Here is a 27,157-nt window from a genome sequence, read left to right on the forward strand (position 1 = left end):
ATGATTAGAAAAAAAAAAGAATAGTGGAAGAAGGAGAACAGACGAAGAGCCGCTTGATTAAAACTTCAGTGAGGCGCCTCGAAAAAAAAAAATCACGTACGCTCACAACTCTGAATAACAAATCTAAATTTGGACTTAAATGCTGCTGAATTGATCAAACGTAGACAAGCCAAACACCTCAAAGTTCAATACATCTGTAAACATTTGACCTTCCTTCCCTCGGTGGTTTAACATGTCCTCAGACGTTGCATGCTGGGACGGTTTCCCCAGCCACAACACTCCAGATTTGCCATCTTAAAATATTAATATAGATTTTTACCACTCTAATAATTGTCCTTAAGTTTTTCATTTTCTATTTTTCATTGGCTGAATGGGTTCATGTCTCCATGCCGAACACACTCCAGTCACACACACACACACACACACACACACACACACACACACACACACACACACACACACCCTTCCAATAATCACTTACTCGGTCTCATCCGGCTGCAGCCGCGGGCAGCGCCGTTATCTCAGACCCATCCGGCTGCGTCTTTCCAGCCACTTCATTTTGGCAAACAACTGGGCTACAATAATCAGAGCTCCGTGAGATGGATTGGGGCCGAGATGAAAATAGGAGGCTCTAAATCATGCAAGTCATTTATCTGTTCCCCGAATAGCGCCCTGCTCCATCTCTGTCGTGTCTTTTATCGCCGCTCCTCGCTCCACGGTGTCCGTGAATTGGCCCCGTCTGCAAAGAGACCCGGAATCCAATTACGTTCTCGGGAGATGTTCCAGAAGTCCCACAAGTGTTGCAGAGTGTTCTTTGAATTTTATTTTCCTCTGACGGGGCTTGTGGCATGAGGCGGGGGGGGTGGGTTGCATGAAAACAGAAGAGGGTGGTTTCTGACGGTTGCTCTCCAGGGCGTTTTTCTGGCGCTCATCATTAGCGTCAGTGGAACAAGGTGGACGTTTCCACAGGCTCCTGGGCGTGATGCCTTCTGCAGATCTGACACTCAAGATGTGACAGAAAGCCAAACAAACCACCGACAGTCTTCGCGCCACTCAATCCAACGTCGGCTCGTTTCCAGTTCTTTAAGAAATAATAGTAACGGGAGTCGTTTTCTCGTGACGCAATGCTGAAGCAAGCACTTTTTTTCTGAGAAGTCCAGATGCTTCCTGACATGCTTGTAGTCGTGTGTGTGTGTGTGTGTGTGTGTGTGTGTGTGTGTGGGAGGGCAGAAATGCAATCATCGCCGTGTTCGTCTGATGCCGTGCGAGCAGACAAAAGCGCTGTCAGAGGCAACGCGTTGAGATTTGCCTCAGAAAGAGAGAAACTCTTCGCCGTTGATGTTAGTCGCCTTTGTCTCGGAAAATAATGTCTCGGTCCTCAGAGCAAATCAACTCGAACCGCTCAAACTGTCAAACTCCTGGAATTGTCTTTGACAAGCTCTTGACAGATGTGAAAAAAAAAAAAACAACAACAACAACAACAACATTTGATCCCATTTATGAGTTTTCCTGAAAGTGCTGAGCGTGTTTCACCCTTTCATTCTGTTAGAACTTCTTTTGAAGCCTGCGTCTCTCAGGCCCTCCGAAGCTTTCATGCAGTCTACTCTAAAGTCAGCATTTTCCTGTAGATCACAACTATATTTACTTTAATGTGTAATTTCAATGCATGCATTTCCATTTGCTCAGAGCTGCTTTGTTGTTCTTTTGGATAGTCTGGGATACTTGTTTTGCATTTCATTCTTCAGTGCATAGTGCATTAAAAAAATCTGTGTTGTGCATCATTTTTTTGTGCGATGGCCTTCAGGTTATTTTCGAGGCTACACTGACATCCCGGTCGAAGCGTTGATGTTTTGTTTACGAATGCGGTGAAAGGAGACTTGGTGATGTCTGTAATGGAAAGGTTCCTGCCAAATGGTTGTGGATGTTTATGGAATCATGGGCTTAAAAAAAAAACACCCTGCTTGGTCGTCTCAGGTGCTCTGGGCGGATTCCTCTTCCTGCCCGCCCTCTCCGCCGTCGGCCCCTCCGTCTGTCTTGGCTGAATCCGACTCCACGGTGCCCCTGGAGGCCATCCCCGGCGAGGCGGCGCCGTCGGGGGTGGCCGGAGCGAGCGAGCGGGGGTTGGAGGCGGGGCTGGCGCTCAGGACCGAGTCCGGGGTTCGGGTGGCGCTCAGCTCGCCGTCGGGGACCACCGTGGCCTCCAGGCTGTCGGAGTGGCCCCCCGCCGTGACGGCCGTGGGGGAGACGGCGTTCAGGAGGGGCTTGTGGGAGGCGAACGTCATGGCGGCGTCGGTGTCGCTGTCCAGCGGGTGGGCCGAGCTGTTGAACTCCACTCCAGAGTCGCTCATCTCCAAGAAGTTTTCGGAGGTCAGAGCCTGGTAGCGGCCCGGTTTGGACACTTCCAGGCCCTGCAGAGGAAGAGGAGGAAGACGATTACACAAAGCCGTGAAGAAGATACAGACAAGAGGAAAGAAAGCAGAAAACCACAAAGCACCAAAGGACCAGAAACAGTTAAAAAAAGGAGGTGGGGGAGGAGGGCCGTCTTCTCAAGCAACATGAAAGAAGAGAGTGATCAATATGGATCCTCCAGTACTGGATCCCCCCAACGGAGGGGATCCCCAGCAGAGGGGAGGACGTGCAGGAGAGAGCTGGTGTGATGTGGAGGAAGGCAGCGAAAAGAAGGAGTAAAAAAAAAAAAAAAAAAAAAAAAAAAAAAAAAAAATTGAGGTCAGAGTAAAAGCAGAGTGAATAATGTATGTGCATGATTTTATGTCCGTGCTGATAGAGCACAGCCGGCCTCACTTATTTCCCTGGTTAACACGAGCACAGCCGAAATGTGCAGCGCATGAATAAAGAATATGAATAAATAACACGAATAGAGTTCAGTGTGTCGTATAGATTTCTCCAGGAACAGAGAACACGGACATGAGGCTGCAGCTGCCCACCACCTCAGTATGGAGACAGTATTTTCATTTCTAAATAGGAGGAACAAACCTTAAGAGCCTGGCATAAAATCTGAATTTACTGTGTTGGTCTCAATATGGCGTATTTATTTCATATATTTTCTCTGGAAATGAGGCTGAAAAAGCTTCTGCATCTTATATTTGGGGTGTAATATTCAGTCTCTGTTCTTATATGGAACAACAAAGGGGGGGGTTTGTCTTAAAATCAGGGCTAACTGATACGAATAAAACAGTGTTATTTTGATTTTTTTGTTTGACATAAACCAATTTGACCTCTAGTATTAATGAAAAAGAGAGCAAACCCTCCAGTTTTGTGATGTCTTGTCAGAATATCTATTAAAAAAAGATCAAACTCTACAATTATTTCACGCAGAGCCTCTTTAAGGTGCAGATTGTGAATGATTGGTTTGTTCAATCAGCAGCAAGAGTTACATTTCACATTGAGATGTTTGATTATTTGCGCTTCACATAAAAAGAATTTCAGAGCCTCTATTTCATCCTGTGTCTTGGTTTGTGCACTTGACTATGAATGATCCTTTACTTTCATACTGTCTTCTTGAGATGGATACACTCCAGAGAAGACAACCTTTCTGTTTGCTTCGGCCGATTTGATCATTTCACTTCAAAAAACATGTAAAGTACATAAACTCTGTTACTCGCCGCCTCTGGAGGTTTGACGCTGATTTCGTTGTTTGATCTCAAGTTCAATCTGCAGTTTTTGTTCGGAAAGGTAAAAAATAAACAGTTGCTTACAAAACAGAGTCAACAGAACAATCCTTCTGTCTTCTGTTTGAGGTTCCCAATATTTGCTTTCTTTGCCTGCTTTCAGTCTGAGCTGAAAAAAAACCAGCTCACTAGAAGCAGCTTTGGGTTCACTGGGCGGTTACTGCCTGGTTTCTCTGTAATGCACGAGTACCTCCTGCTAGTTTTACTTTATTTATTTATTTTTTTTAACGAAAACAGCAGTATTATATGGAGTGTGGATCTAAACAGCTCTTTAATGTTGCGCATCGTAGTTTGATCGATTTGATTTGAGTCACTGAAATGAAAATTTTAAGGCATCCTGTTCAACAAAAATGTCACTTTGATTTGGTTTTTTAACGCTACATATTGTGCTCACTGTGAAGAAACCAGAGTGAAGGAATATTTTCACTGTATATCTCTGAACAAGTAATTAAACCTGCGTATTTATCCCTGGATTGGGGTTCCACTCACATTTTCCTCCAGTGCATGTTTTGGGACTGCTGAATGAAACCACCACACAAACACAGGGAGAACATGCAGACTCCACATGTTTCTGTGTGTTTTTGAAAAGAGTGCAGACCTGAATCCCTGCAGGGATTATAGACGGAGGGCTGAACGCACGACTGACCTTGATGGTGACCTCCGTGCTCTCCGAGGGTTGATCACACACAGACTGCATCAGAGATTCCTCTGTGAACCTGGTGTAAGCCTCATGGACAACCTGCACACACACGCACGCACACACACACACACACACACACACCCAGAGATTTGTCAAAGTTTGGCACCAACATTGTAACATCCCAGCAGCTCATCTTTAACACACAGCGAGCCATCGAAAATCCATAGAGTCTACTAGAGAGGACAATTCAATTACGCACACACACACACACGCACACACACACATACACAAACAGGGCACATTTAAGTGCACAGAAATGTCCTAAACACAGGTATTAAAGAGAGCGCTGGGTGGGACGGCGGGCAGGCTTTATTTGTCTTGGCGGTGGGCGTGAAGCTGGGAGGAAGCAGAGCCTCGGGGGCTGCGCCGCTTCTAAAGTCTCTTTTTCTTTCAACCGCGGTGAAGACAGCGTGAGGGAAGGCAGGAGATGAATGGGGGCAAGGGGGCGCTGTCTGGAAAGTTTTCAAAGAAGTGCAGCAGAGAAGAGAGGGAGATGGATGCGTTGAAAGAGCTGGAGGAGGAGAAATGCGACAGGTGCTTTAAAGAAACGTCAACTCAGCCAAGAAATGAGAGGACAGGGTGTCGGATTGTGTGTCCAGCATCGTCCACAACGCTGATTATTGCTCTAAGAACAAAGGCCCCCGTGCAGAGAGTGAGAAACAATCTCATTTGCTCCTGATCATCTGTTCATATCCGTGACTCATTCTGTTGGCTCCAACTGCTCGGAGGAATTCTCCAATAGGATTATTATTTCATTTCTTTCTCAGGAGAAACACAATCAGAAGTTTCCAGATAATGCAGACATGAGTATTGGTTCCTAACTTGATCTTTTCGTACAACGTTTATATTCCTTCCCCAGGTGGAGGAGTTTAAGCATCTCAGGAGGAGAGATGGTGCTATCGTCTTCAAACAGTCACTGTACAGGTGGATGGAAGGATGGACGTTCAACTTTACTGTGTTTTAGTCGAGGAATGAAACTTTGCTTTGTTTTTATGACTGCAGTAAAAAACAGAGGCTATACTAATTAAAAAAATACATGTTAAAGAAATCCAGTCTTCTAGACTGATGAAGAAAATTGTGACTCATGGTAAACTTTCAGATTTGGAAATAGAAAAGTCATGGAATAAGAATATTATTATTAAGAGTCTTTAACCTGTGAGAGAGGAGAAAGAAAGAAAACAGAAAATGGAAAATAGATGAGAATGGAAGCAATGATGTGGGAGGAAGAGAGCGTGGAAAGTGACAGCTGAAGAGAGACGAGTCGGCTGAGGAAGAAGGATGAAGCATGATGGGAGGTCAGCAGCAAGATGGAGGGAAACAGGATGAGAAGAGCAGTGAGGGACTGAGACATGGAGATGGGTGGATCTCTTGGGTGGAGTCCAGAAAGGACAATGACACCCACACACACACACACCCACACACACACACACACACACACACACACACACACACACACACACACACACACACACACACACACACACACACACACACACACACACACACACACACACACACACACACACACACACACACACACACACCCTGTGACGATCAGCTGTCATGAACATTGGATTTTCTGTATTTTTGTTCTGAAATCAGATTTCTTCTGGATGATCAATATCTGCCTCACGTTTCAGAGTAACTTTCATCAAACTGCATGAAAGTGGATTGCATGCAGACAACTGGACTTCTTAATGAAAACTTGAAGGGAAAAGATACTTGCTCGATAGAAGCGACACAGTGAAGCAAACACAGGCTGGAAATATGAAATGCTACTGAAGCAAAGAGTCATAATGGGGATTTATCCTAACTCTTTAGCGCAAATTAGCCAAAAGCATTAATCGTTCTTCCGTGCATGTACATGCACTCAGCCATGTAATATTAACAACTTAGAGGCGCTTCGTCTGGCCGAGAGATGACTGGATACTATGTGAGGCTGGAGAAGCTGACTTCTTACTCCTGCTTTCTGATGAGAAATATACATTAAAAATTCAAGACAGAAGTAACACAAGCTTTGAATTAGGCTGTAATGTGAAACTGTGAAAGTAGCAGTGTTCAAGGGCGAAAAACATCCTTTTCAATGTGAATTAAAAGAAAGAATATCGTGAACGGTGACGCTGAAGTGTTGGATTTTTCATGAAAGATGATCCTCAGCAGTAAATCTGGAAGCAACTTCTCTCAAATACGGTCACAGAAATCAACCGCTTAGCATCTACGGAGGCCAAACACACACATGACACATCACACACACACACACACACACACACAGACGAAATATAAGACTGACAACACACACACACTCACAGACAATACAGTTGAAGAGACAACAAAGTTTAACTGAGGCTTATCGCTGCTGGCCTTGATAGAGTACTAAAACACACACACATAAAACAACACACTGACAGTACACACAAACACACACACACACATACACTAACTCAGCACAATAAAACGGAAACATTAACGAAGCTTGGATCAGCCTCAGAGAGTTTATGAGGACCGTTCTGATCGAGAAGCAGAGGAGTAACGGACACGTCCTAAAGTCGGCACTGAGCGCAGAATCTCTGCAGCCTCTACAGGAGTTTCTTAAAGCAAGTCTCAGAGCTCCAAGCTTGCTTTATGAAAGCTATATCTTCTTAAGGCTGGGTGGAATGAGGCGCACGGTGACCCGGAGCAAAGCTGGACGAGGCATCCTGACAGACCGTCCTGACCGTCCTCACCATGAAACACATTTGCGACTGAAGCTGGAACAAAACGCTTCTCTTCTTCATGTCTGGAGACGTTTTCTGAAGCGATTCCATCCTTTACAGTCCTGAAGTCTGTAAGGACCGGGCAGACTTTATTCCAGGTCGCTGTGCACCATCCACCCAAAAAAATTCATCTGCTTTGGGTCAGATGAGGTCTCGGAGCAGCTCGTGCAGCTTCATTAGGACTGATGCCGGTTTCTCCTGCGGGTCCAGGGTAGATTCAACACCTCCGAACCTCTGGACACACCCCGACAGAAAACCGCCAGCGCTCCTGATGCTTCTGACAAGCTGATCGCAGAACTTATTTGGCCCAAAAGCAGCATATTTCTCTGAACACCATAAATAAAGAGGAGAAGAAATGCCAGAAGACAGTAGTCTCACCCAGAAGAGGCTCCGTGAGAGGCTCCTTAAAGTGAGAGGGGAAAGTAACGCACATGCAGACAGAGTCAGACACAATGACCCCTCCTGAACCCCAACAAGACACCAACACTGACCCCATCATGTTTCAGGCTCCAGCTGCGGAGGAACGTCGCGAGAATGTGGACTAAAGAAATGTGCTGCAGTCTTTTAGTTCCTGAAGGATTTCAACGTGCAACCCTGGAGCCACAGCTTCCATCAATCTGATCCTTCAGGTTTGAAGAGGTGAGTAGATAATCTGTAATGTTCTGACTTCAAGTCCTTGTTTACAAGGACAGTAAGTGTGGAAATCCCGGAGATCCTTCCACCTTAATGAGTCCGACTGCCTGACAGTCCAGGGACTCAAACCTGGAGACGCTCTGGTTTCTGATGGTCTCCTCGGTAGGACCTTCTCATACACAGAATGTGTTCTGGGGCGGGTTTGGAGTCCCAGCTGGGCCCTTTTTAAAAGAAATGTGTTGTATTTAAAAGGAGTTCATGAGCTAAAACCTGGAGATCCATCAGAGCTGCAAAGTCAACCATCATGTGGTTAAACAGCACTGGAACCAGACAGAAAAAAGCTTTTGAATTTTAAGAAAAGAAAAGACTAGAAAAAAAAAGCGCAGCTTTACTGAAAGGTTTACTGTGTAAAAACTGAACATAATGAAGTTTGAGCCTTCAGTTTGATTTCTCTAATGTTACTGAGACTGAAGAAGTTTTCTTTCTGTTCATTTTCCTCAAGTTCAGGTTTATTTGAGTAGAAAAATCATGTTTGAACCAAAGGTCTAGTTTAAAGTCCCTGTTTGAGGGAAAGTATCCCAGAGCAGTTCAGAGAGACTGCATGCAGTAAAGATCGGCTTCATGTACCTGTCTGAACGCCTCTCCGTCTCCCTTCCCGGCCTGCTGGGCGAGCAGCATCAGCTTCTTGTTCTTCTCCTTCCTCTGGTGCACCTTGTAGAGGCAGGACAGCAGACACACCAGCAGCATGAAGGCCACGAGGCCCAGCAGGGCCAGGATGGACACGGTCAGGGCGGGGAGCTTGTAGGCTGAGACGAGGAGGAGGGACGGAATCAGCCAACTGTCAACTGGAATGACTGTGTACAGCTTAAATCCACTGGTGTGTGTGTGTGTGTGTGCGTGTCCTCACCCTCCACCTGTACGTGCACCTCGGCCACCAGAAAGCCCTCCAGGTCGGTGATCCTGAAGAGGCCGGAGTCGGCCTGCTGGAGCCGCTTCATGCTGAGCTGGGAGCCCTCCACGGTGAGCCGGCCCTCCAGCTGGGGGTCCAGCGGGGCCACCAGGACCCCCCGCTGCAGCACGGGCCGGTCGTGGTGGTCCGAGCGCGGCCTGTAGACGACGTTGAGGAGGGAGTGGTGCAGGTGGAGCTTCATCCTCAGGTTCTGTCCGTAGGAGAGGCGCAGGAACATCTGGTGCTCTGAGGAGGGGAAAAAAAAAACACAGAAAGTCTTCCTATAAAGGATGAAAAGTTAATCTGTTTCTTCAACATTCCAAGAGAACACACTCATGCACAGGGAGAACATGCAACTTCTGCACAGAAGGGTCTCCGAGCAGTAAACTGGAATTTTTCTCTTTCTTTCAAACCATGGCTGAAAGTTTGAGTAGATCATCTAGGTATTTCTACACTTCTTGAGGATTTACTTAAATGTTTTCCACAAAAGTCACAAATAAAGGACACATTACAGCTCCGTATACAAACTAAAACAACCTTCTAAATAAATCTTTATGATTTATAGTTGAGCCAAGCTATGGTTATGGCCTGTATTTTTCATCAGAAGATGAATTGTGCTGCTACACAGTGACATCTAGTGGGCATAAAGTGTATTTCTATATGCGTCACTCAAAAAGGGATTTTGGGCTTTCTAGTGAAATTTCAGGATTAACCCAAACCACACCATAACCTTTACAGGTGGAGTTAATGTGACCTTCCCTAAACGTTAGAAGGCACAGGTCTAACTGTTCGGTGCTTTTTGCGGAACCTGCTGCTCCTGTGCAGGATGGCGGATCGTTGACTGATGCTTTGCTGGATCAGTATCGAGTCTAAATGTTGGTGTGACGGCTGCAGCTACCTCGGACATTGAGGCAGTCCCTCATCCTGATCTTGCCCTCCCGGTCCAGCACGGTGAAGCTGCCCTCGTCCCCCATCCGGACTGAGTGCAGCGCCACCCGGTGGTCCGACACGCTCAGCCTCTTCACGTAGTCGTCGTCCACCACCGTCCTGTTGTACAGCACCATGGGGGGCGGCTTGGTGCTCGGCTCCACCGCCACCGTCTGATTGGGCTGGACCAGGCTGGGCCTTCAGAACGAGACAGGAGTCAGATCCAAACCTCTTCACAATCGACATGAACACAAGGATGAGCACATATTGACAAGTCTGACAGAAAATGTCCTGGAAATCTGAAATATCCAATGAGCAGGACATTTCTGAATGCAGTAGAAGGAACACATAGGAAGAAATGCATTGTGGGTATGGTTAAAGCTGATGTGCAGAGCAGCGCTGGCTCTTATAACACCAAGTCCTTTACGGATCAGTACCTGAACTCCAGAACGATGGGGCCTTCAATGTTCCCCAGGTGGATGTAGAACGTCTCTCCGTACTTCACCACCTGCTCCAGAATGCAGTCTGACCGCCGTCAGGAGGGAGGAGGAGGAGGAGGAGGAGGAGGAAGAGGAGGAGGAGGAGGAAGTGGAACAGGAGGAGGAGGGGAAGTGAGCCAACATTAGCTCTAAGTTATACTGCAGAACAACTGTTTTTACAGTCAAAACACAAAACAGAGTTTGGATTTCTCCAAAAGACTTTGGCAGTCCTGCTGTATTAACCTCCTGTCCTGAAAATGTGTTTTTATGAGCAAACTTCTCCCAATACTGGCAGCTTTACACTGGAAAAGTTAGAGGCAGCAGTCGTGGTGAAAGTTAAGAAATATCATGAAAGTTCTTTTATTTGTGCCTGAACTCACAGACTCACATAATGAAACTCCTCTTTAGTGAAATGGGATCCGTCTGAACCTTTTTTTTCAGATCATTAGGAGCAGACGGCCTCATCAAAGCAAAGTGAAACTCAATTCCTCCTGCTGATCGATTCTCGTGTTTGTCTCTTTTTTTCTAAAATAAAGCTGCCGTTACATGTTTCCCTTCTCTAAATGGCACATTCCCTGTTCGCAGCTGCACGAGGAACCATTAGTTCGTCCTTCCAGCCTGCTGGAAAACATCCTGCGCGTAATGGGATAGTTTTATTCCTTTAAGGGAAGAAGTGTGAAATCAGGATGTTGAGTGCACATATTCATCTTTTAACATGACATCTCAAAGCGTTTGTCTGGGAAGTGTTGATGTTTTTTGTATTGATCTGAAAGAGAGTTATGTAAAACATGAGCAGAGGCTTACAGAGTACAAATGTTTGAAGCAGAAGACGATCTGTCAAACTTTAAAATCAGCAGGATCTATTTCAGCGTGTTTCACAACTTCTTATCGTCAGTCTGAAGCAGTCTTCCTCACGCGGCGGCGCGTTCCTTACCCCTGACGGTGAGGATGAGGCGCTTCATCACCTGGGAGGTGTTGGCGTTCCTCACCACGTACACGCCCTGGTTCCTCTCCTGCACGTCCTCCAGCACCAGGTGGCCCAGGGAGTTGAGGTAGGCCTGGGAGCTCACCACTCGGCCCGCCTTCATGACGAACTCCTGGGCGGACTCGTCGCTCCCGGGTCTGAACACCACCTCGCCCGCCTCCCCGGGAGGGACCACGATGTGGACGTCCTCCCCGAAGAAGGCCCTCCGGTGCTCCTCCTTCACTGCTGGAGACAGTTCACACCGCCGTTTCTAGATCACGCTCTTACCGCATCGAAATGTGAAAATATCAAAAAGACTTGAATTTCTTTACCTTCCACAGACACCACTGAAGAAGAAAAGACAGAGAGAAGTTTATTTCAACACATTTGTTTCATGTTTCTGCTGACTTGTACAAAGACCTTTAAACAAATAAGCTGCTGTTCAAAGCATTTGAAATGTAAATGTTGCCTGTAATGACGACTAAAAATACAGAGAACATTAGAAAGGATGCAGTCGGACACAAAATACGAGGAAATGAAGGAGATCACAACGTGATTTAGGAGCTTTGGTGTAGTTTTCACTGGAATTCAAACTAATGTGGGTTTGCAGGACGTGTGTTTGAGTGTGTGAACCCCGTCCCCAGCGGCTGCCGGCTGTTTGTGCTTACCGCTGCAGAACAGGACGCACAGCCCCACGGAGCCGATTATTTCCATCCTCGTTATCCCTGCAACAAAGAAATACACGCGGCAAATGAGAAGACGGCTTTTTATAGCATGACGAGGCCTCAAAAATAAACTTTCAAACAAGATGTATCGCTCTGTCTGCCTGCTTCCTTGGCCGAGCGGAGAATCGTTGCTGGACTGAATCAGGTGCTTTATTTTCGGAACACCTTTTTAAAGATGACAGACTCGATCTGGGCGCCAACTCTGAGAAGTCGCTGCACGCCACACTAGATAGCTTTTCACAAATTAGCATCAGAAGCACCTCGGGGAGGAGGGGGGGGTACAAAGTAAACACTGTTCAGGCCAGTTTTCCACACGAAGCGTGGCGACGGCGGAGAGGACATTATGCAGAGAGGCAGCTTCATCGGCTTTCCTCTCACGACACCGCAAACTCCCAGGAAGCAGGGGAGGGACGGAGGGATGAGGGGAACGGCGGCGAGGCTGGAGGAGAGATTTACACACAAGAGTTCATGAGCGTCCCCGAGGGACGGCACGATGGACAGCAGCCAGCTGGCTCAGAGACACTCTGACCTTTTACCGCCGCGGCGCCGGATCGCACGGAGCAGTGGCGGCACACTTATTAGGAGGGCTAATTAGATGGAAGGAAGTGGGAAAGGCATGAACAAACCGCTGTGAAAAGAAAACAGGAAAACTGCTGATTTTTCCAGTTTTAAAGACTGTTTGTGCAAAGAAGACTGGAGTTAATATGTCAAGACAAATAAATAAATCCACAACTGACTGCTTGTTTTGGCATTTTCCCCAGTGCGTTTTATCACAGCGGCACATCTACTTCCAATATTGAGATAGAATAAATCACAGAGGTGAAAGAGAGGTTGTTTAATATCTGTATATAGCATTCAGTCCAGCCTGTGGGGTTGCTTCACTTAAGAAGACATTAACTGCCATTCATCATAAAAACATGACTGACGGTGGGGCCAGAGCAACACCGACACCAAGAACCACACAGACTGAGACGAAACCCATCACCGTGGAGCAAAACAGCATTATCTGGACGCCGCGCAGCGAGAGGCACTTCGTTCCAAGATGCAGCCTGAAGGCTGCAGAAATGATCAGTCCACAGGAGGAACATTAATCTGGAGCACAGTGGCACAGAAGATCTCAGCTCATATTGATCGTTTTGTTTTGTTTTGCCAGGGTTTCTTTTAAAAAGAGAAAAATCCTCTCAAAGATTTAAACTCAGCACGTTTTTATATTTTACTAGAAGAGGTCACCTGTAGTATAATGCCTAACACTGACATGTGACAGTATAAACCCGTGATCATGATCTCTGTGTTTTTTCCAGGGTTCACGGCACAATCCGAAAATATTCCCATATGAAGGGTCGGGGCGTGTCTGTGGATCTCTGTTAGCGCCGTGACGGATGAGCCTGGGCTTCTGTTCACGCAGCGAGAGCTGGCACGTGGTGCGGCCACCCGTGACCCCAACATGGCCGCCGCCGCTACAGAAGGTACATGGGTAATGGTGGATGACAGGAGCATTACTCAGCTGTCTGAGGAGGCACCTTTTGTCACGATCACACCATGTTTAATAATGCCTCCTGGGGGGAAATACGATGAAAAGTTTTAAAAAAAAAAAAAAAAGGGCCTTGAAGGTTCAGCAGGTCTGCTTTTACAGATTCACCCTCACAGCTTCTCTCACTGCTGCTCCACTCATCACTCCTCTCTGGTCTCATCACCACTGCAGTCCCGACTCAGTCACTCAGACAAAGCTGTCACTTCTATTTAAAAGCCTCCGTTTTTTTTTTTTTTTTTCCCTAGATTGTCATTTCTACGCCCCGCAGTGTCTTCCTGCAGGCTGGATCTGGCCACGGGCCATTAATCTGACACCCCAGGTGAGGAGGAAGACTAATTACAGAGACGGGCGACACTTCCATGTGTTAATGGAGACATGCGAATGTGACAACATGACGAGGAGTTAAAAGCAGAAAAGTGGGTTGAACTCTAAAAGCGTAGCTGTGGTGTGATATTACCAGCATGAGGCGGATGTTATTGAGCTAAACTGTTCACGCATGTTGCTCCTTGAAGGACTTTGCAGCTGGAACCTGCAGAAGTCAAGCGGACGTCAAACCTTGATGGGTCAGAGTTATTAAGGACTTCGGTCATAATGATGTGGCTGTTTTCTGCGCCACCCCACTGTGTTTACCTCTCCAGCTACAATTAGGCAGAGTCCTGGACAAGAAGTTACTCCCTCAGCACTCTGAACAGCAGCAATCAGGTTGATGATGTTTCTGGCTGCAAAAAATCTTTTCAGCTGTTTTATTTGCAACTATAAACCGATAATAGGGAGAGTACACGCTTCTATGCCATTCAGCCCTGCTGATTACTTCAGATTTTGAGATTTATAGCTGGGCTGAATTCTACATTTCACCATCAGAAAGTTATCAAAACCGATGGAGGAGAGCAGCTCAGAGTCCAGCAGCACACTGAACCCAGCCGGTGATTTTCTGGTCAGTATCCAGCAGAGCATTATGAAACGGTGAATCACCGCAACTCCTCGCTCTGAAAATAGAGAACAATATGAAACCACTGACTTTCTGCCGGCTCCTTCAGATGAGGGATTAGAGTGCTTTTTAAAGCGAAAGAGAAGAAGAAAGCCCGACCACTCCGCTTCTGGACGTCACAGCCAGTTCAGAAGCGGCGCTCCAGCACTCATGTGGGCAGGAAAATTGTTCACGAGTGGAACACGGTAATCACGGTGTATTTTCTAATCCCTGGCCTGTAAAGCACTTTGAATCGCCTCGCGTTGATGTCCGACAGGGCCATTAGCTTATTGCATGTGTGAGCGCTGCTGTAGGGGGGTGAAAAGACATAAATCACGGGCTTGATTCATGGGCTATATAAGTCTGAGGGGAAAATGAGAGGTCGATGCTGATTACATAAAGAAACACGTCCATGTTCGCTTTAAAGCCCGACACATGAAAAATGCATTGAGCAAAGTGCAGGCAGAGTCGTGACTGTATGGTTGAAAGAAGCGGCCTCCAACGAGGCCCAGCAGGAGAAGGAAAGGAGGAGCTCTGAAGGTCTGGTGATCCACGCATCTGAGATCAAGACGTCAGCGACGCTTCAGACGGAATCGCCGTCTTTGAGCCGAGAGGACAGAAGCGTCTTTCTGGATGGGGCCGCTGCTCCGCTGCCTGCAGTTATTACTAATCAGATCAATCAAACAGCACCAGGCAGAGGATTCACAGAGGTGTTCGTAGCTCTTGCTGAGAAACCAGAGGCTTCGGTTTTTCCGCTTCATCTAGTGGGCCGGACCGCCTTCCTGACTGAGGAGCCCCCCGAACCCCACCCCACCCCACCCCACCCCACCAGCAGCCCTCCCACGCCAGCTGGGACGGCAGTAACGTCACGTCTCCATCCCCTCCGTGTTTCAGGATCAGCTCTCTCATCACTCTGCTTTCCTGTCTGTTTCCCATCTGCAGCTTCGTTCTGCCATCTTTGTTCTCTCCTCTGACTCCTCCCCAACGCACTGCCGCTAAAACAACACACCACCCAGAGACGGCCGGGCTCCTTTAGCCAATGGAGCCGATTTGACTGGCTTTGTTTCAGAGCATTAGAGTGTTCACATTATTATCAGACTTCCCAGATACCTCTTTAAGTTTGGAGTGAAAACAGTTGAAAGCAGCAGAATTAAATCCAAAACTACTGCAGTCAATTACAAACCGGGCCCCTCTGTACCTGCCTGTCCCCTGCACTGTTCTCTTTTGACTTCCCCCACTTCTCCTCCTCCTCCTCCTCCTCCTCCCATGAAGCCCGGAGCAGCTGCTGGTGCAGCTCTGGGTGTGTCTCCGCCAGCATGAATGGGGGTCCTGTCCCTCTACCGGGTGTCCAGGTGGAAGGAGGAGGAAGTGAGAGGGAGACAGAGGCCATGAATGAAGAACACAGTGGAGGCTGTAATAGGATTTATCACTGCAGTCGGCCACTCCAATATCAGTCTGTAATAGAATTCAGCTTAATGTCCAGGAAGAATGCATATTCTCTCTCTCTCTCTCTCTCTCTCTCTCTCTCATAGTTGGATTAGCAGACTTGATCCCAGTGATGCTGCCACAATGACTGACGAAACCTGCGGATGAATTGAAACACATTCATCACAGAAGCCATGTAGATCACCCCACCACACACACACACACACACACACACACACACACACACACACACACCACACACACACAGCTCACTAACGTGAGCCTCCTTCATCAGAGATCCTCTCTCAGCCTCTTCATTATGACAAACCCTTGGTGAGAGGCAGAGATGTGTGCCGTGGTGCATTGCATAACATTTCCACTGGGGGAGAGCAGAAAATACCCCCTCAGATTCAGGCGGGTATTTCCCAAAACCCTGAACCTCAGCCTCTGCAACATTCATGCAATCATCCTCCACAGAAACGTGTTTACGTGCATATTTTCCGGACAGAGGCGGGATTGAGAGTGAATTGAACGTGATGAGCCTCGGGATGTTCGGTGCATCAAAGCATCAACAGCAACGTCTTGTATTTTCCTTGCCTGGATCCCAGAACGCACACTGTGAGGCGTGATATCCTTATTTCAGGGAAATCCATAAAGTGCGCAGAGTCTGCTGAAGCCAGTAACGCATGGTTAGTGTGTTTGTGGTGTGAATGCGTGTGTGTGAGAGCTGCTGGCTGCTACACGCCCTGGATCCTCCGGACGGACCGCTCAACACAAGCAAATAGTCATAACAGCAAAGAAAACTGCAGAATTTAACCCACTACCTCCCTGTTTCAATCAAATACTGGAGAAGGAAAAAAAAAGAGCAAGTGCTGGAATAAATAATGATAAACGGAGGGTAGTAATTACCTTAGCCAAGCCTTGAATCCGACAATCAGAGGACGGGGAGGGGCTCAGGAGTCCTTTTTTTTTTCTTTTTATTATTTCATTAATCTCGTCCAACCCGACCGCCACACACTTCAATGGGAGCAGCTGAAGACTTTCGGCGGATGTCGGCTCGCGGAGCGTTCCACTTCGGCTCTTTCCGGAAAGCTTCGGCAGAAAGCGTGCAGCCTGGCTCGGAGCCACGAGGAGCCGCGCTGCAGTTTAACCTCAGGCCGCCGTCTCTCCCGTCAATTATCTGCTCACACACCGCAGCGTTCGAGGAGGAAATCCTCCGCCGTCTTGATGAGTGTGTGCAGTGAATGAAAGACATTTTAGTATTCTTTCTGTCTGCGGGTTTGTTTGTTTTCCTCCGTTGTGCAGCACTGGTTTTCTTTAAGGGGTTTTGGGAAGGCTGACTTTTATTTTTTTTTACAACTGAAGCCCATCACGCCGTAGCTTTAATTAAATGTTCAAGTTCCTTTAACTTGAAGTAAATCGAAAAAGGAGATTTTTTTTTTTTTTTTTTTTTTTTTTTTATCCCATGTGTTTCGTTGGACAGTCGTGACCTACTTCCATAAACCTGCTGGAAATGCATAATGCATGGTGTCGTTTCATGGTGCTGGGGAGTGAAAACCACTGTGGGTGTGCTGAGGATGGAACCAGTACACCTCTGCACTGGTTACACTGGAAAGCGAACGCCACACTGAATGCACACCGATCAGAACATTTCGGCTGAATAGAAAGTGCCACTGATGTGCTGCACTTCCTCATACTGCCCAGTTCTCCTGATTTAAACCCCACACATCTGAATCCTCTTCATACAAACGACCTCCTGAAGTGTTTTCCTGCCTCGGAGCTGTCCAGGGTGCTGATTTCCTGCTCTGAACTTGTCTGAGAGTGGAGTTGATGCTGTCTCAGGTCCTGATGGATCGCAGCTCCTGTCGCCTCTGAATCACTGCTATATTTGCGAGGCCTGTCTGAGAGCTGTTTTATGTACCTGTTTCTGCAGTCCTATGAATTACAGAGACTTTCCATCAACTGACTGAGTGTGTCCTGAAGAGTTTTCTCAGGTCCTCTGACCTGCGTGCTTCAGTTTCCCTGATAAAATGAAATGAAAGCTAAGTGATACTATGAGAGCTGAAGAAACACTTAACTCATTCTATTTTAGTTAGAGATTGAGAAGTAATTAGGCTACTGGAGTGTCTGTGTAACTTTATGAAGTCATTTTAATGAAACGTTTGTGACGGTTCAGATCTACAGCAAACCTAACAAGCTTATGTTTGAACTGTCAGTATGCGGATCCAGATGAATTACATGGATTTGATTTGCTGTGAACTGGCAGTGCCAACAATGGTTCTGTGGTAATTTCATGTACTTTTTTTTATTACAAAAAAGAGCAAACAGAAATGATGTGCCCTCTGTGGAAATCTTTAGAATTATAAAATGAGAGATGCATTTATTATTGGATCTTTGTCTTATAACTTAGTAATCCTGCTTTCCGTCATATAAAAAAAGTGTGATGACTTTCAGGAAGCTGATCATCAATAACTGACAGGAGATGTGTGTTTTCCTTCTAACTTCAGTCATTAAAAACTGCAATTATTCCAAAGATATATAGCCTATTGGGGAAAAAAAAGTCACAGACAACATGGCTGAAATGTCTTGTAAGGTCCCAAAATCTCTGGGTTTAGGAATTTATTACAAAAGCGCACAGCAACAGGAGAGTCACAGTCCAAACAGTTATCGGTTTGTCACTTAACGTTCAGTAAAAGCAGAGACAGGAGCTGGTCGCAGAAGAACTGACTGGGTTGAGGTTATCGTGAAATGATGTGGATTCGGCATCCTCAACACGCTGACTGGCGTTCGAGGAAAAACCTGCTTCTGCAGAATGGAAATTAACAGTCTGACATTTCAGTAAAGCAGCTCTTTGCTTTTATTTTTTTTTATTTTGCACATATAGTCAAAACAAAATGACTATGTGCAAGGGAGCGGAAAAAACAGTCCTGAACTGTCTGATGAGCCTCTACTGGACAGATCAGCGTTTGAAGGTTGGAGGTTGAATCATTGGAGGTTAAATCATTTCAGGGATTAGTTAACTGGAGCCATACTTTCCCCTGAATGTCCTAGGTTTACAGTTTCAGAGCCAAATGAAGACAGACTCATGTTTGTGTGAGACTTCATTACAAGATACTGACATGAATTCACACCAAGTGGATCCTGAAAGTTGTTTAGATGAACACTGAGTATATTCCTCTGTGTGAAGCTGGACTCCCGGCTACAGGTCCAACACTTTGTCTCCTGTATCTGAATGAACGAGCAGACAGATGTTTCATGTTGACGCCATTTTTAGGAATAGGTGTTAAAAGTTAAACGTTTTGTTATTGACAGTCTGAATAAAACCTCATGGTGCAATTCATATGATTATCCAAATAAATCTGAACAAGACTTGATCAGGCTCAAACTCAAAGACCAAATTTTAGTTTTAACAGAAAGGTTTATTCATCCATACGTCTTCAGCCGCTTATCTGGGACCGGGCAGCAGGGGCAGCGGTCTGAGGAGGGATCTCCAGACTTCCTGTCTCCACCACCTCGGCTGGCATACAGAAAGTTTTTAAGCAGAGAAAAATTAACATACATGCAACATCTGAAAAAGTTAACCCTCAGATATACAGCTGGTCGCTACAGCAGAAACTTTATTAGCAAATTCTAGAGGCGGTCGGATGCACTGAAACATACTGTAGCTGTGGAAACTTTTACATTACGTTTAGAAACAAGGTGACATTTTACAGTGAACCTTTATAACATTTTAACTTCAGTTGTTGCTGAAAATCTAAGATGTTTTTGATATTAAATGTCAATAATGAACTTTTTTCACATTCAACTTTTCCTGTTCGATTTTGTTCCCACAGTGCAACATCATTTTTATTATACTGACTTGTTTATAATACTGTAAAGTACTGTAAAGTATTTACAGTACTGTAAATATTGTTAATACTGTCAAGCACTTTGTGCTGTTTTTTTTTTTTTTAACATGAAAAGCGTGTTATAAAGTTTGATTTGATCGTCACTTTGACCCCTGCTGCTGCTGCTCCTCCGTTTCGTTGCGGCTTCATCTGCCTCAGGCGTCGTCCTCCACCTCCTCCTCGAACTCGCCCTCCTCCTCGGCGGTGGCGTCCTGGTACTGCTGGTACTCGGACACCAGGTCGTTCATGTTGCTCTCGGCCTCGGTGAACTCCATCTCGTCCATGCCCTCGCCGGTGTACCAGTGCAGGAAGGCCTTGCGGCGGAACATGGCGGTGAACTGCTCGGAGATGCGCTTGAACAGCTCCTGGATGGCCGTGCTGTTCCCGATGAAGGTGACGGCCATCTTGAGGCCGCGCGGCGGGATGTCGCACACGGCCGTCTTCACGTTGTTGGGGATCCACTCCACGAAGTAGCTGCTGTTCTTGTTCTGCACGTTGAGCATCTGCTCGTCCACCTCCTTCATGGACATGCGGCCGCGGAACACGGCGGCCACCGTCAGGTAGCGGCCGTGGCGGGGGTCGCAGGCCGCCATCATGTTCTTGGCGTCGAACACCTGCTGGGTGAGCTCGGGCACGGTCAGGGCGCGGTACTGCTGGCTGCCGCGGCTGGTCAGCGGGGCGAAGCCGGGCATGAAGAAGTGCAGGCGGGGGAAGGGCACCATGTTGACGGCCAGCTTCCGCAGGTCGGCGTTGAGCTGGCCGGGGAAGCGCAGGCAGGTGGTGACGCCGCTCATGGTGGCCGACACCAGGTGGTTGAGGTCCCCGTAGGTGGGCGTGGTCAGCTTGAGGGTGCGGAAGCAGATGTCGTAGAGCGCCTCGTTGTCGATGCAGTAGGTCTCGTCGGTGTTCTCCACCAGCTGGTGCACCGACAGCGTGGCGTTGTACGGCTCCACCACCGTGTCCGAGACCTGCGGATCACAGCGCCGACCGGCTGCTTAATGAGGTCCGTTCCACGAGGCATTACAGCCTTCAGTGGATGAACTGGAACTGAACCAGTCTGAACTGTAAACGAAGCACGTTCCTTTATATTTATCACACCAGCGGCTGGAGGCTTCCGTCTTTTCTGGGAGCTCAGTGACGGATGCTGGCATGTGGTTACGGTCTATTACCTCCGCATTACAGACGGGTCTACTTAATGCTTAACGTGCATGCGGTCGTGTTTGAATCACCATCTTGCGTTTCATCTCAGGACGACAAATTATGGATTACTTAGGAGCAATTCAGGAATGTTTACATGTAAGAATCAATATCAGTGAAGCGTTTACAGCAGAATGATTGAGCTCTTATGCAATTATTTCTCCACTTGAGCTAAATGGGAAGCATTAAAGTTGTGTTTCTACCGTATATCATGTCTATAAACGAATGTAAGTGGAGGCTCGTCAGCTGTGATACAGCAGACTCCTCCTGCGGTGGATCTTCAACGCGTTACCTTGGGGGAGGGAACCACGCTGAAGGTGTTCATGATGCGGTCGGGGTACTCCTCCCGGATCTTGCTGATCAGCAGGGTTCCCATGCCGGAGCCGGTGCCGCCCCCCAGCGAGTGTGTGAGCTGGAAGCCCTGCAGACACTCGCAGCTCTCCGCCTCCTTCCTCACCACGTCCAGGACCGAGTCCACCAGCTCGGCGCCCTCCGTGTAGTGACCTTTGGCCCAGTTGTTTCCTGCCCCGCTCTGGCCTGATGGGAAATGAAATTGAAGGTTGCGAGCGTGAATCAGGGGGTGGATGCACGCAGGAATAAAAAGCTTGGATCAGTTTTGTGTTTTCTCACCAAACACAAAGTTATCTGGTCTGAAGATTTGTCCAAACGGTCCAGAACGCACCGAGTCCATGGTGCCTGGCTCCAGGTCGACCAGTATGGCTCTGGGAACATACTTCCCACCTGCACACATCGACAAACGGAGGTTAACAGCCTGATCGTATGGCACTATTATATTATCTCATAAATAAGAAGCAGTTCTGCATTCAGGAGGCTGGAGATATTTGGTTGTAGTACATGAGATTGGCCACGAGATGGAGATATGCTCTGGGTATTAGGTCAGGTGAATCTGTAACTGCCATAAATAAGATCTGCAACTAGAAAATTAACCACACACACACACACACACACACACACACACACACACACACACACACACACACACACACACACACACACACACACACACACACACACACACACACACACACACACACACACACACACACACACACACACACACACACACACACACACACACACACACACACACACACACACACACATCCCCATCCTTTTAATAGACAGGAGAGCGTCTCTGATAACTGCTGTCTTTGTGTTGTCTTGTTAAACACTCAGCAGTGCAGACAGACACGACAGCAGTGCTTTTCAGCTCCGGCCGTTGGATTTGTGTCCAGGTCCTGCACTGAGCTGGTTTCTTCACCGGAGGGAAGCCTCGTTCCACTGGAGCTCAGCTCACCGGTGGCTTCGTTATAATACACGCTGATGCGGTCCAGCTGCAGGTCGCTGTCTCCGTGGTAGGTTCCTGTCGGGTCGATGCCGTGCTCGTCACTGATCACCTCCCAGAACTGAGGGGACACAGCAAGGGGGTCTGACGTTAACCACCGTATTGACACAACACACACAGGACAGAGATTCTTCAATGTGTAATCAGGGCTCAACGCTGTTTTACCCATCAGCCACTGCGGGGAATGGGACTACCGACCATGCAACATTATCACGAGTTCTTTTATTTCTTTTGCTTGTGTCCATAATCTAATCTACTCCTTGGAGGTGTAAATGTGTTAAAGCAGTTTGGAGGATGACATGAAACCTTTTCCCTTCACTATTATGATGACTTGCAGTTTCCATCAGAAACACGAAGCTGTTGAAATGGACAATCACAACATAATCAGCATACGTCAAAGGCAGCAAAGTAGATCAGGACATGAAACAGGACGAGTAAAGAAAATACGCAAAGAAAAACTAAAAAGTGCCAATGGACCAGCAAGACATGGGTGTAGAGCAGCAGTCAGGCTCACGTCAGTCTGTATTCAGCTGGAGAGTGTGTGTGTGTGTGTGTGTGTGTGTGTGTGTGTGTGTGTGTGTGTGTGTGTGTGTGTGTGTGTATGCAGGGTTTCAGAAGGCGGTGTGGAAAACATACGGAAAGCTCATTTTTCCATCACTCCCTCTGATCCTGCTGGTTTCATCCTGTTTTGAAGAGCTACCAGCAGCAATACAAACATGAAACATGTGAAATACGCTGGGAGCAGTTTCTCCTGTGGGAAACACTCATTTCTGACTCAACGCCAGTGTGAAATCAGAAACACAGGCACAGCTCAGAGTGATGATCGGCTCGTCCTCAGGCTTCCCACAGAGCCTCGTCACGCTGCGCTCATTCAGGTCAGGTGAGTTGGAGCAGAACACTGAAACATGCATGACTTCAGTCCTCCAGGATCAGAACAACCACCGGAGTGACCGCACAGCCGGACACAGAAGATCTGACTTTCTACGGATTTACTGAAGAATCTGCTTCCTCTGGGAGCAGCTTCCATCAGTCAGTGACAACATTCTGCTTCATACAGACAGAAACACCAAGAAGAAGCTCATGAGCTTCAACACACACAATTAAGACAAGCACAGACTGTGAGGAGCTCAGTCCACTGACCCTAATCTCAGTGTGTGTGTGTGTGTGTGTGTGTGTGTGTGTGTGTGTGTGTGTGTCGAAGGGAAAGAGATAAGCAGAGGAAGGCTGGCATGTCAGCCAGGACTTATGTGTGTGTGTGTCTCTGGGATCAACATGGCAGTTTAGAGTTCACGCGACTTTAAAATCAAAAAACAATCACAGCAGGTTTGTCGTTCATGGATTTATGTTCGCATGTCCTGATGAGATGACGCTCAAGCTTTAGAAACTTAAAGAAATAAAGGTTCTTTGATTTCGGCTTTCTACACTGGTCACATCAGAGAAGTGCAGAAAACACTGGGAAACTATGATAATACATTCTTATCATATCCACGTGGCAGTGGAGGTCAGGGTGATTGTTCTGGGGTCATGGCGTGCATGTAATGCACAAAGTGAGGAAGAGTTTTTTCAATAAGCTGACGTGAATTTTCAGAGCAACACCCCTGTCCTGGCTCCCCTCATCCAGTCCAGCATCCTCATCCTCACTGCTGCTTCTTCAAACCTGAGAGCTGCAGTGATCCTAACAAATATCAGTACACGTCTCCGCTCTCTTTCACAAACTGAGGGACTCTACTGGACTTAACTTTGTCTATTGTGCAACACTGGAATACAAAGCTGCTTACTGTACTTGGGATACTTTATTTAAACCTAACCATACTTAGAGGCCTTTTTTTTTTACAGTCAATCTGATCATAATGTGATATACTGTGTCTGTTTAAAGATGTGTTGACTTACTGAGTCAAGAGTAATAAACCTGTAAATGTAAAGATTTTTGGACGAAAGCCTTCAAATGGAACTTTAAAAATTGCAAGGAACAAATCATCTGGATATGGAGAAAATGATATATATTTAAAAAAAAACTAGTCGAGTTTTAGCTTCAGTCAAGGGAAAAGTTCAGAAGATACACAATGTTTATTTTCTAATTTACTGAGACTTATGAAAACTAGAATTTAATGGCCAATTAACAGTAAAACAAACGTAACAATCCGAAGAAAATTCCTTAGTTATAGCTCCTTACCTTTGCACCAATCTGGTTTCCGCACTGGCCGGCCTGGATGTGCACAATTTCCCTCATGATGAGTGAAGTTTGTTGGACAGACACTGCAGAGACGCTGGCTGGCAGTCCGACTGAACCCGGGTGGCCTCAGAGGAGCGGATCACCGCTCAGACGCCACCGAAATGGGACGCGGCCATCCAAGCGTCAGTGATTCTGATTGGTTGGCTCCTTGGCAGCACCGGCGCTGATTGGCTGAGAAGTAAGCCTCTGTTCTTATTAAGGGGTTTACTTCTCCAAAAAGCAAGGGCCGGAAAAAATGGAGGAAGCGCTTGGTTTTGTCACCAGTGCCCCGTTGGAACCTGAGATAGCGGAATATAGAATTGGTAGATAGATAGATAGATAGATAGATAGATAGATAGATAGATAGATAGATAGATAGAAGTCACAATGTTTACAGAATTTCTTTTTGTTTTTTGTTTTGTGATGAATATTGCTTTAAGAATTTATTATGACTGCGGATCATATTTTGTTGTATTTATGTAAAATTATATTTTCTAATAATTCAAAAATGGACTGTGTGTTCCCAAACTGACAGAGCCGACAGAGTGTATGCATTTCCCCAGTCAGCCACCAGGCGGCGAAGACACAATGTGTGCAGTCCCCCAGGAGACCACCAGGCGGCGGAGACCGACAGTCTGCAGTCCCCAATCGGCCGCTAGGCGGCGTTGATAGTGTGGGTGGACATGTGGGCGTGCAGTTCTCCACTCAGCCACCAGGTGGCGGAATTAAACACTCTGTCATTCCCCAGTGGACTGCAAAGTGACGCTGACAGTGGATGTAGTTCCACAGTCAGCCATTTAGCGGCGTTGACACGTTCGTGGAATGCGTGTTGATGCAGTTCCTCAGTCAGCCACCAGACAGCGCATATACAGTCTGCACTGCAGTTCCTCGTCGGCCGCGAGGTGACGTTGACATTAAAAGTGTGCGCTTCCCCCGCCCCCCACCCAGACGAGGGCACCTGGGCCAGTCCTGGGTAGACCCTGAGGCAGGGATGGGCAACTGACGGCCCGTGGGCCACATACGGCCCGCACACTCACTCCGTACGGCCCTTAAATTAATTTTTAAAAATGATTTAAAAAAAAAAAAAAAAAAATGGGCCTTTTGCTGCACTGATACAGTTGTAATGACATACTGTGGCCACCAGATGGCACCATGAATGGAGACGCTCTTCTTTCCAGCGGAGTTCTCTACCAGTGAGGAAGAGAGAGACAGAGCCATGGCGATGGCAATGGCGAAGGACGAGGGAAAAACCAAACGAGCGTCTTTCAGGTTAAATGGGAAGCAGAATATTTATTTACAGAATGTTAAGGCAAACCTATGTGCTTTATCTGCTTAGAGACCCTATCTGCAATGAAAGATTTTAATTTATGTCGCCATAATACGCTGCACAAAACAAAGCCTCCCTGCCATTAGCATTTGAGATGGGTTGATTTGTATTTTTCATCTATTCATGGAGAATGTTAAAATGCAAAGAAAAGGTGTAGTTTAAAAAGTCACAAAATAATTTCTGTAATTGCAATTAATGTTATGTTTTTCTGTAGCTCCCTGTTATCATTGAAAAGGGTTGATTTGTATGTTTTATTCATAAAAGTCCTTTGCACAAAAAAAACAGCAAGTGCTTATTTTTTGTTGGCTTCAAACCTTTTGTATTCTCATTTTCAAAGAAGATTACAACTATTATACATGCATTTCATAATGAAAATGTGAAGTTATTATACTGTGTGTTGGGCCAATAAACATATATTATACTAACGTGTAAAATGGTAGTTTTATCATATCTGTTTAAGTGTGCGGTCTTATGCGGCCCTCTGGTAGTGTTGACAAAAAAATGTGTCACTCTCCATCAGTGGCGATTGCTCTAAGACTGCAAGGGAAGCTCAACTTCCCCTAAAATATCAAAAAATAAGTGGTCCAATATTTACTGTTGTGTGAACATTTCATTGACTAAATATGCGCTACAACACGTTCATCTTTTGTTCAGAATCGGCTACTTATCTGAAGTAATTGACTCGGCTTTTTTCTCACTCCTCCTCGCAGCGGCACGGCGCTTTAAACAGCCGGACGCTGAGCGTCCATGCGGAAGCTAGAGTGGGTTGTTCTGCTGCAGTGAAACTGGACGCTCATTGGATAAAATACTGGGCTGGTCCCGCCCACGGACGTTCAGCGTCTCTGGGGGTCTATGGAGAATTGAGCTGGCCTGGACGCTGAGCTTCTGCATGGTGATTGGATGATCTGTGTGAAGCTTGATTGACAGCGAAATTAGCAAATCAGCGATCTTGAAGTAAAAAAAATGCACCAAAGCGCTTCTGAAGTTTTTCATTCTGCTGTTCTGAGTTGATTTGGAGGCTTTGCTGATCCCTGGAGACTTTATGTTTGTGAAAAACGACTAGCGTTGTGTTTGGAGACTCGTTTCGGTCACTCTGTGGTTTCTGTCCTCGACTAGCAGCTGTGGAGCTTCTCCCCTTCTCTCACACAGCTCCAGCCTCCAGCAGCTCCAGCTGCTCGCTAGCTGCACACAACGGCAGACAATGTGAATGTTGTGGACCGGATTTTGGCGAAGCCATTTGATATTCTTCCTTACGAAGAGAAAATTGGTGTTAAACTGCATAACAGATCAACTCCTAAGACTGAGCTGGTGCCGAAAGGTGGGGAAAAGTAACAGGTCCTTTCAGCTGTCCTGGTCTGACCAGGTGAGCTGCTGACTGGAAGTGCTGTCACCAATAAAATGTACTGCTGGCCATGCCTCTGGATGA

General features: G+C 46.7%; 2 protein-coding genes across 2 annotated transcripts; both read right to left on the reverse strand.

Moving 5' to 3' along the window:
- Window positions 1–1,970: 1,970 nt before the first annotated feature.
- On the reverse strand, window positions 1,971–16,768 carry LOC115409738 (uncharacterized). The gene is made up of 10 exons (XM_030121013.1): window positions 16,652–16,768; window positions 11,763–11,819; window positions 11,427–11,441; window positions 11,065–11,340; window positions 10,089–10,176; window positions 9,623–9,849; window positions 8,683–8,970; window positions 8,403–8,581; window positions 4,336–4,428; window positions 1,971–2,408 (listed from the first exon to the last, which is right to left on the reverse strand). The coding sequence occupies exons 2-10, from the start codon at window positions 11,806–11,808 to the stop codon at window positions 1,971–1,973; spliced, it is 1,650 nt and encodes a 549-aa protein (XP_029976873.1). The 5' UTR covers window positions 11,809–11,819; window positions 16,652–16,768.
- Window positions 16,769–19,618: 2,850 nt separating this feature from the next.
- Window positions 19,619–24,480, reverse strand: LOC115409972 (tubulin beta chain-like). Its single transcript, XM_030121355.1, has 5 exons — window positions 24,366–24,480; window positions 22,145–22,253; window positions 21,457–21,567; window positions 21,119–21,363; window positions 19,619–20,597 (listed from the first exon to the last, which is right to left on the reverse strand). Exons 1-5 carry the CDS (start codon window positions 24,420–24,422, stop codon window positions 19,785–19,787), a joined length of 1,335 nt encoding a protein of 444 aa, XP_029977215.1. The 5' UTR covers window positions 24,423–24,480; the 3' UTR covers window positions 19,619–19,784.
- Between the last annotated feature and the right edge of the window lie 2,677 nt (window positions 24,481–27,157).

This window comes from Salarias fasciatus, chromosome 22 (genome assembly GCF_902148845.1).
Source record: "Salarias fasciatus chromosome 22, fSalaFa1.1, whole genome shotgun sequence".
NCBI classification, from domain to species: Eukaryota; Metazoa; Chordata; class Actinopteri; order Blenniiformes; family Blenniidae; genus Salarias; species Salarias fasciatus.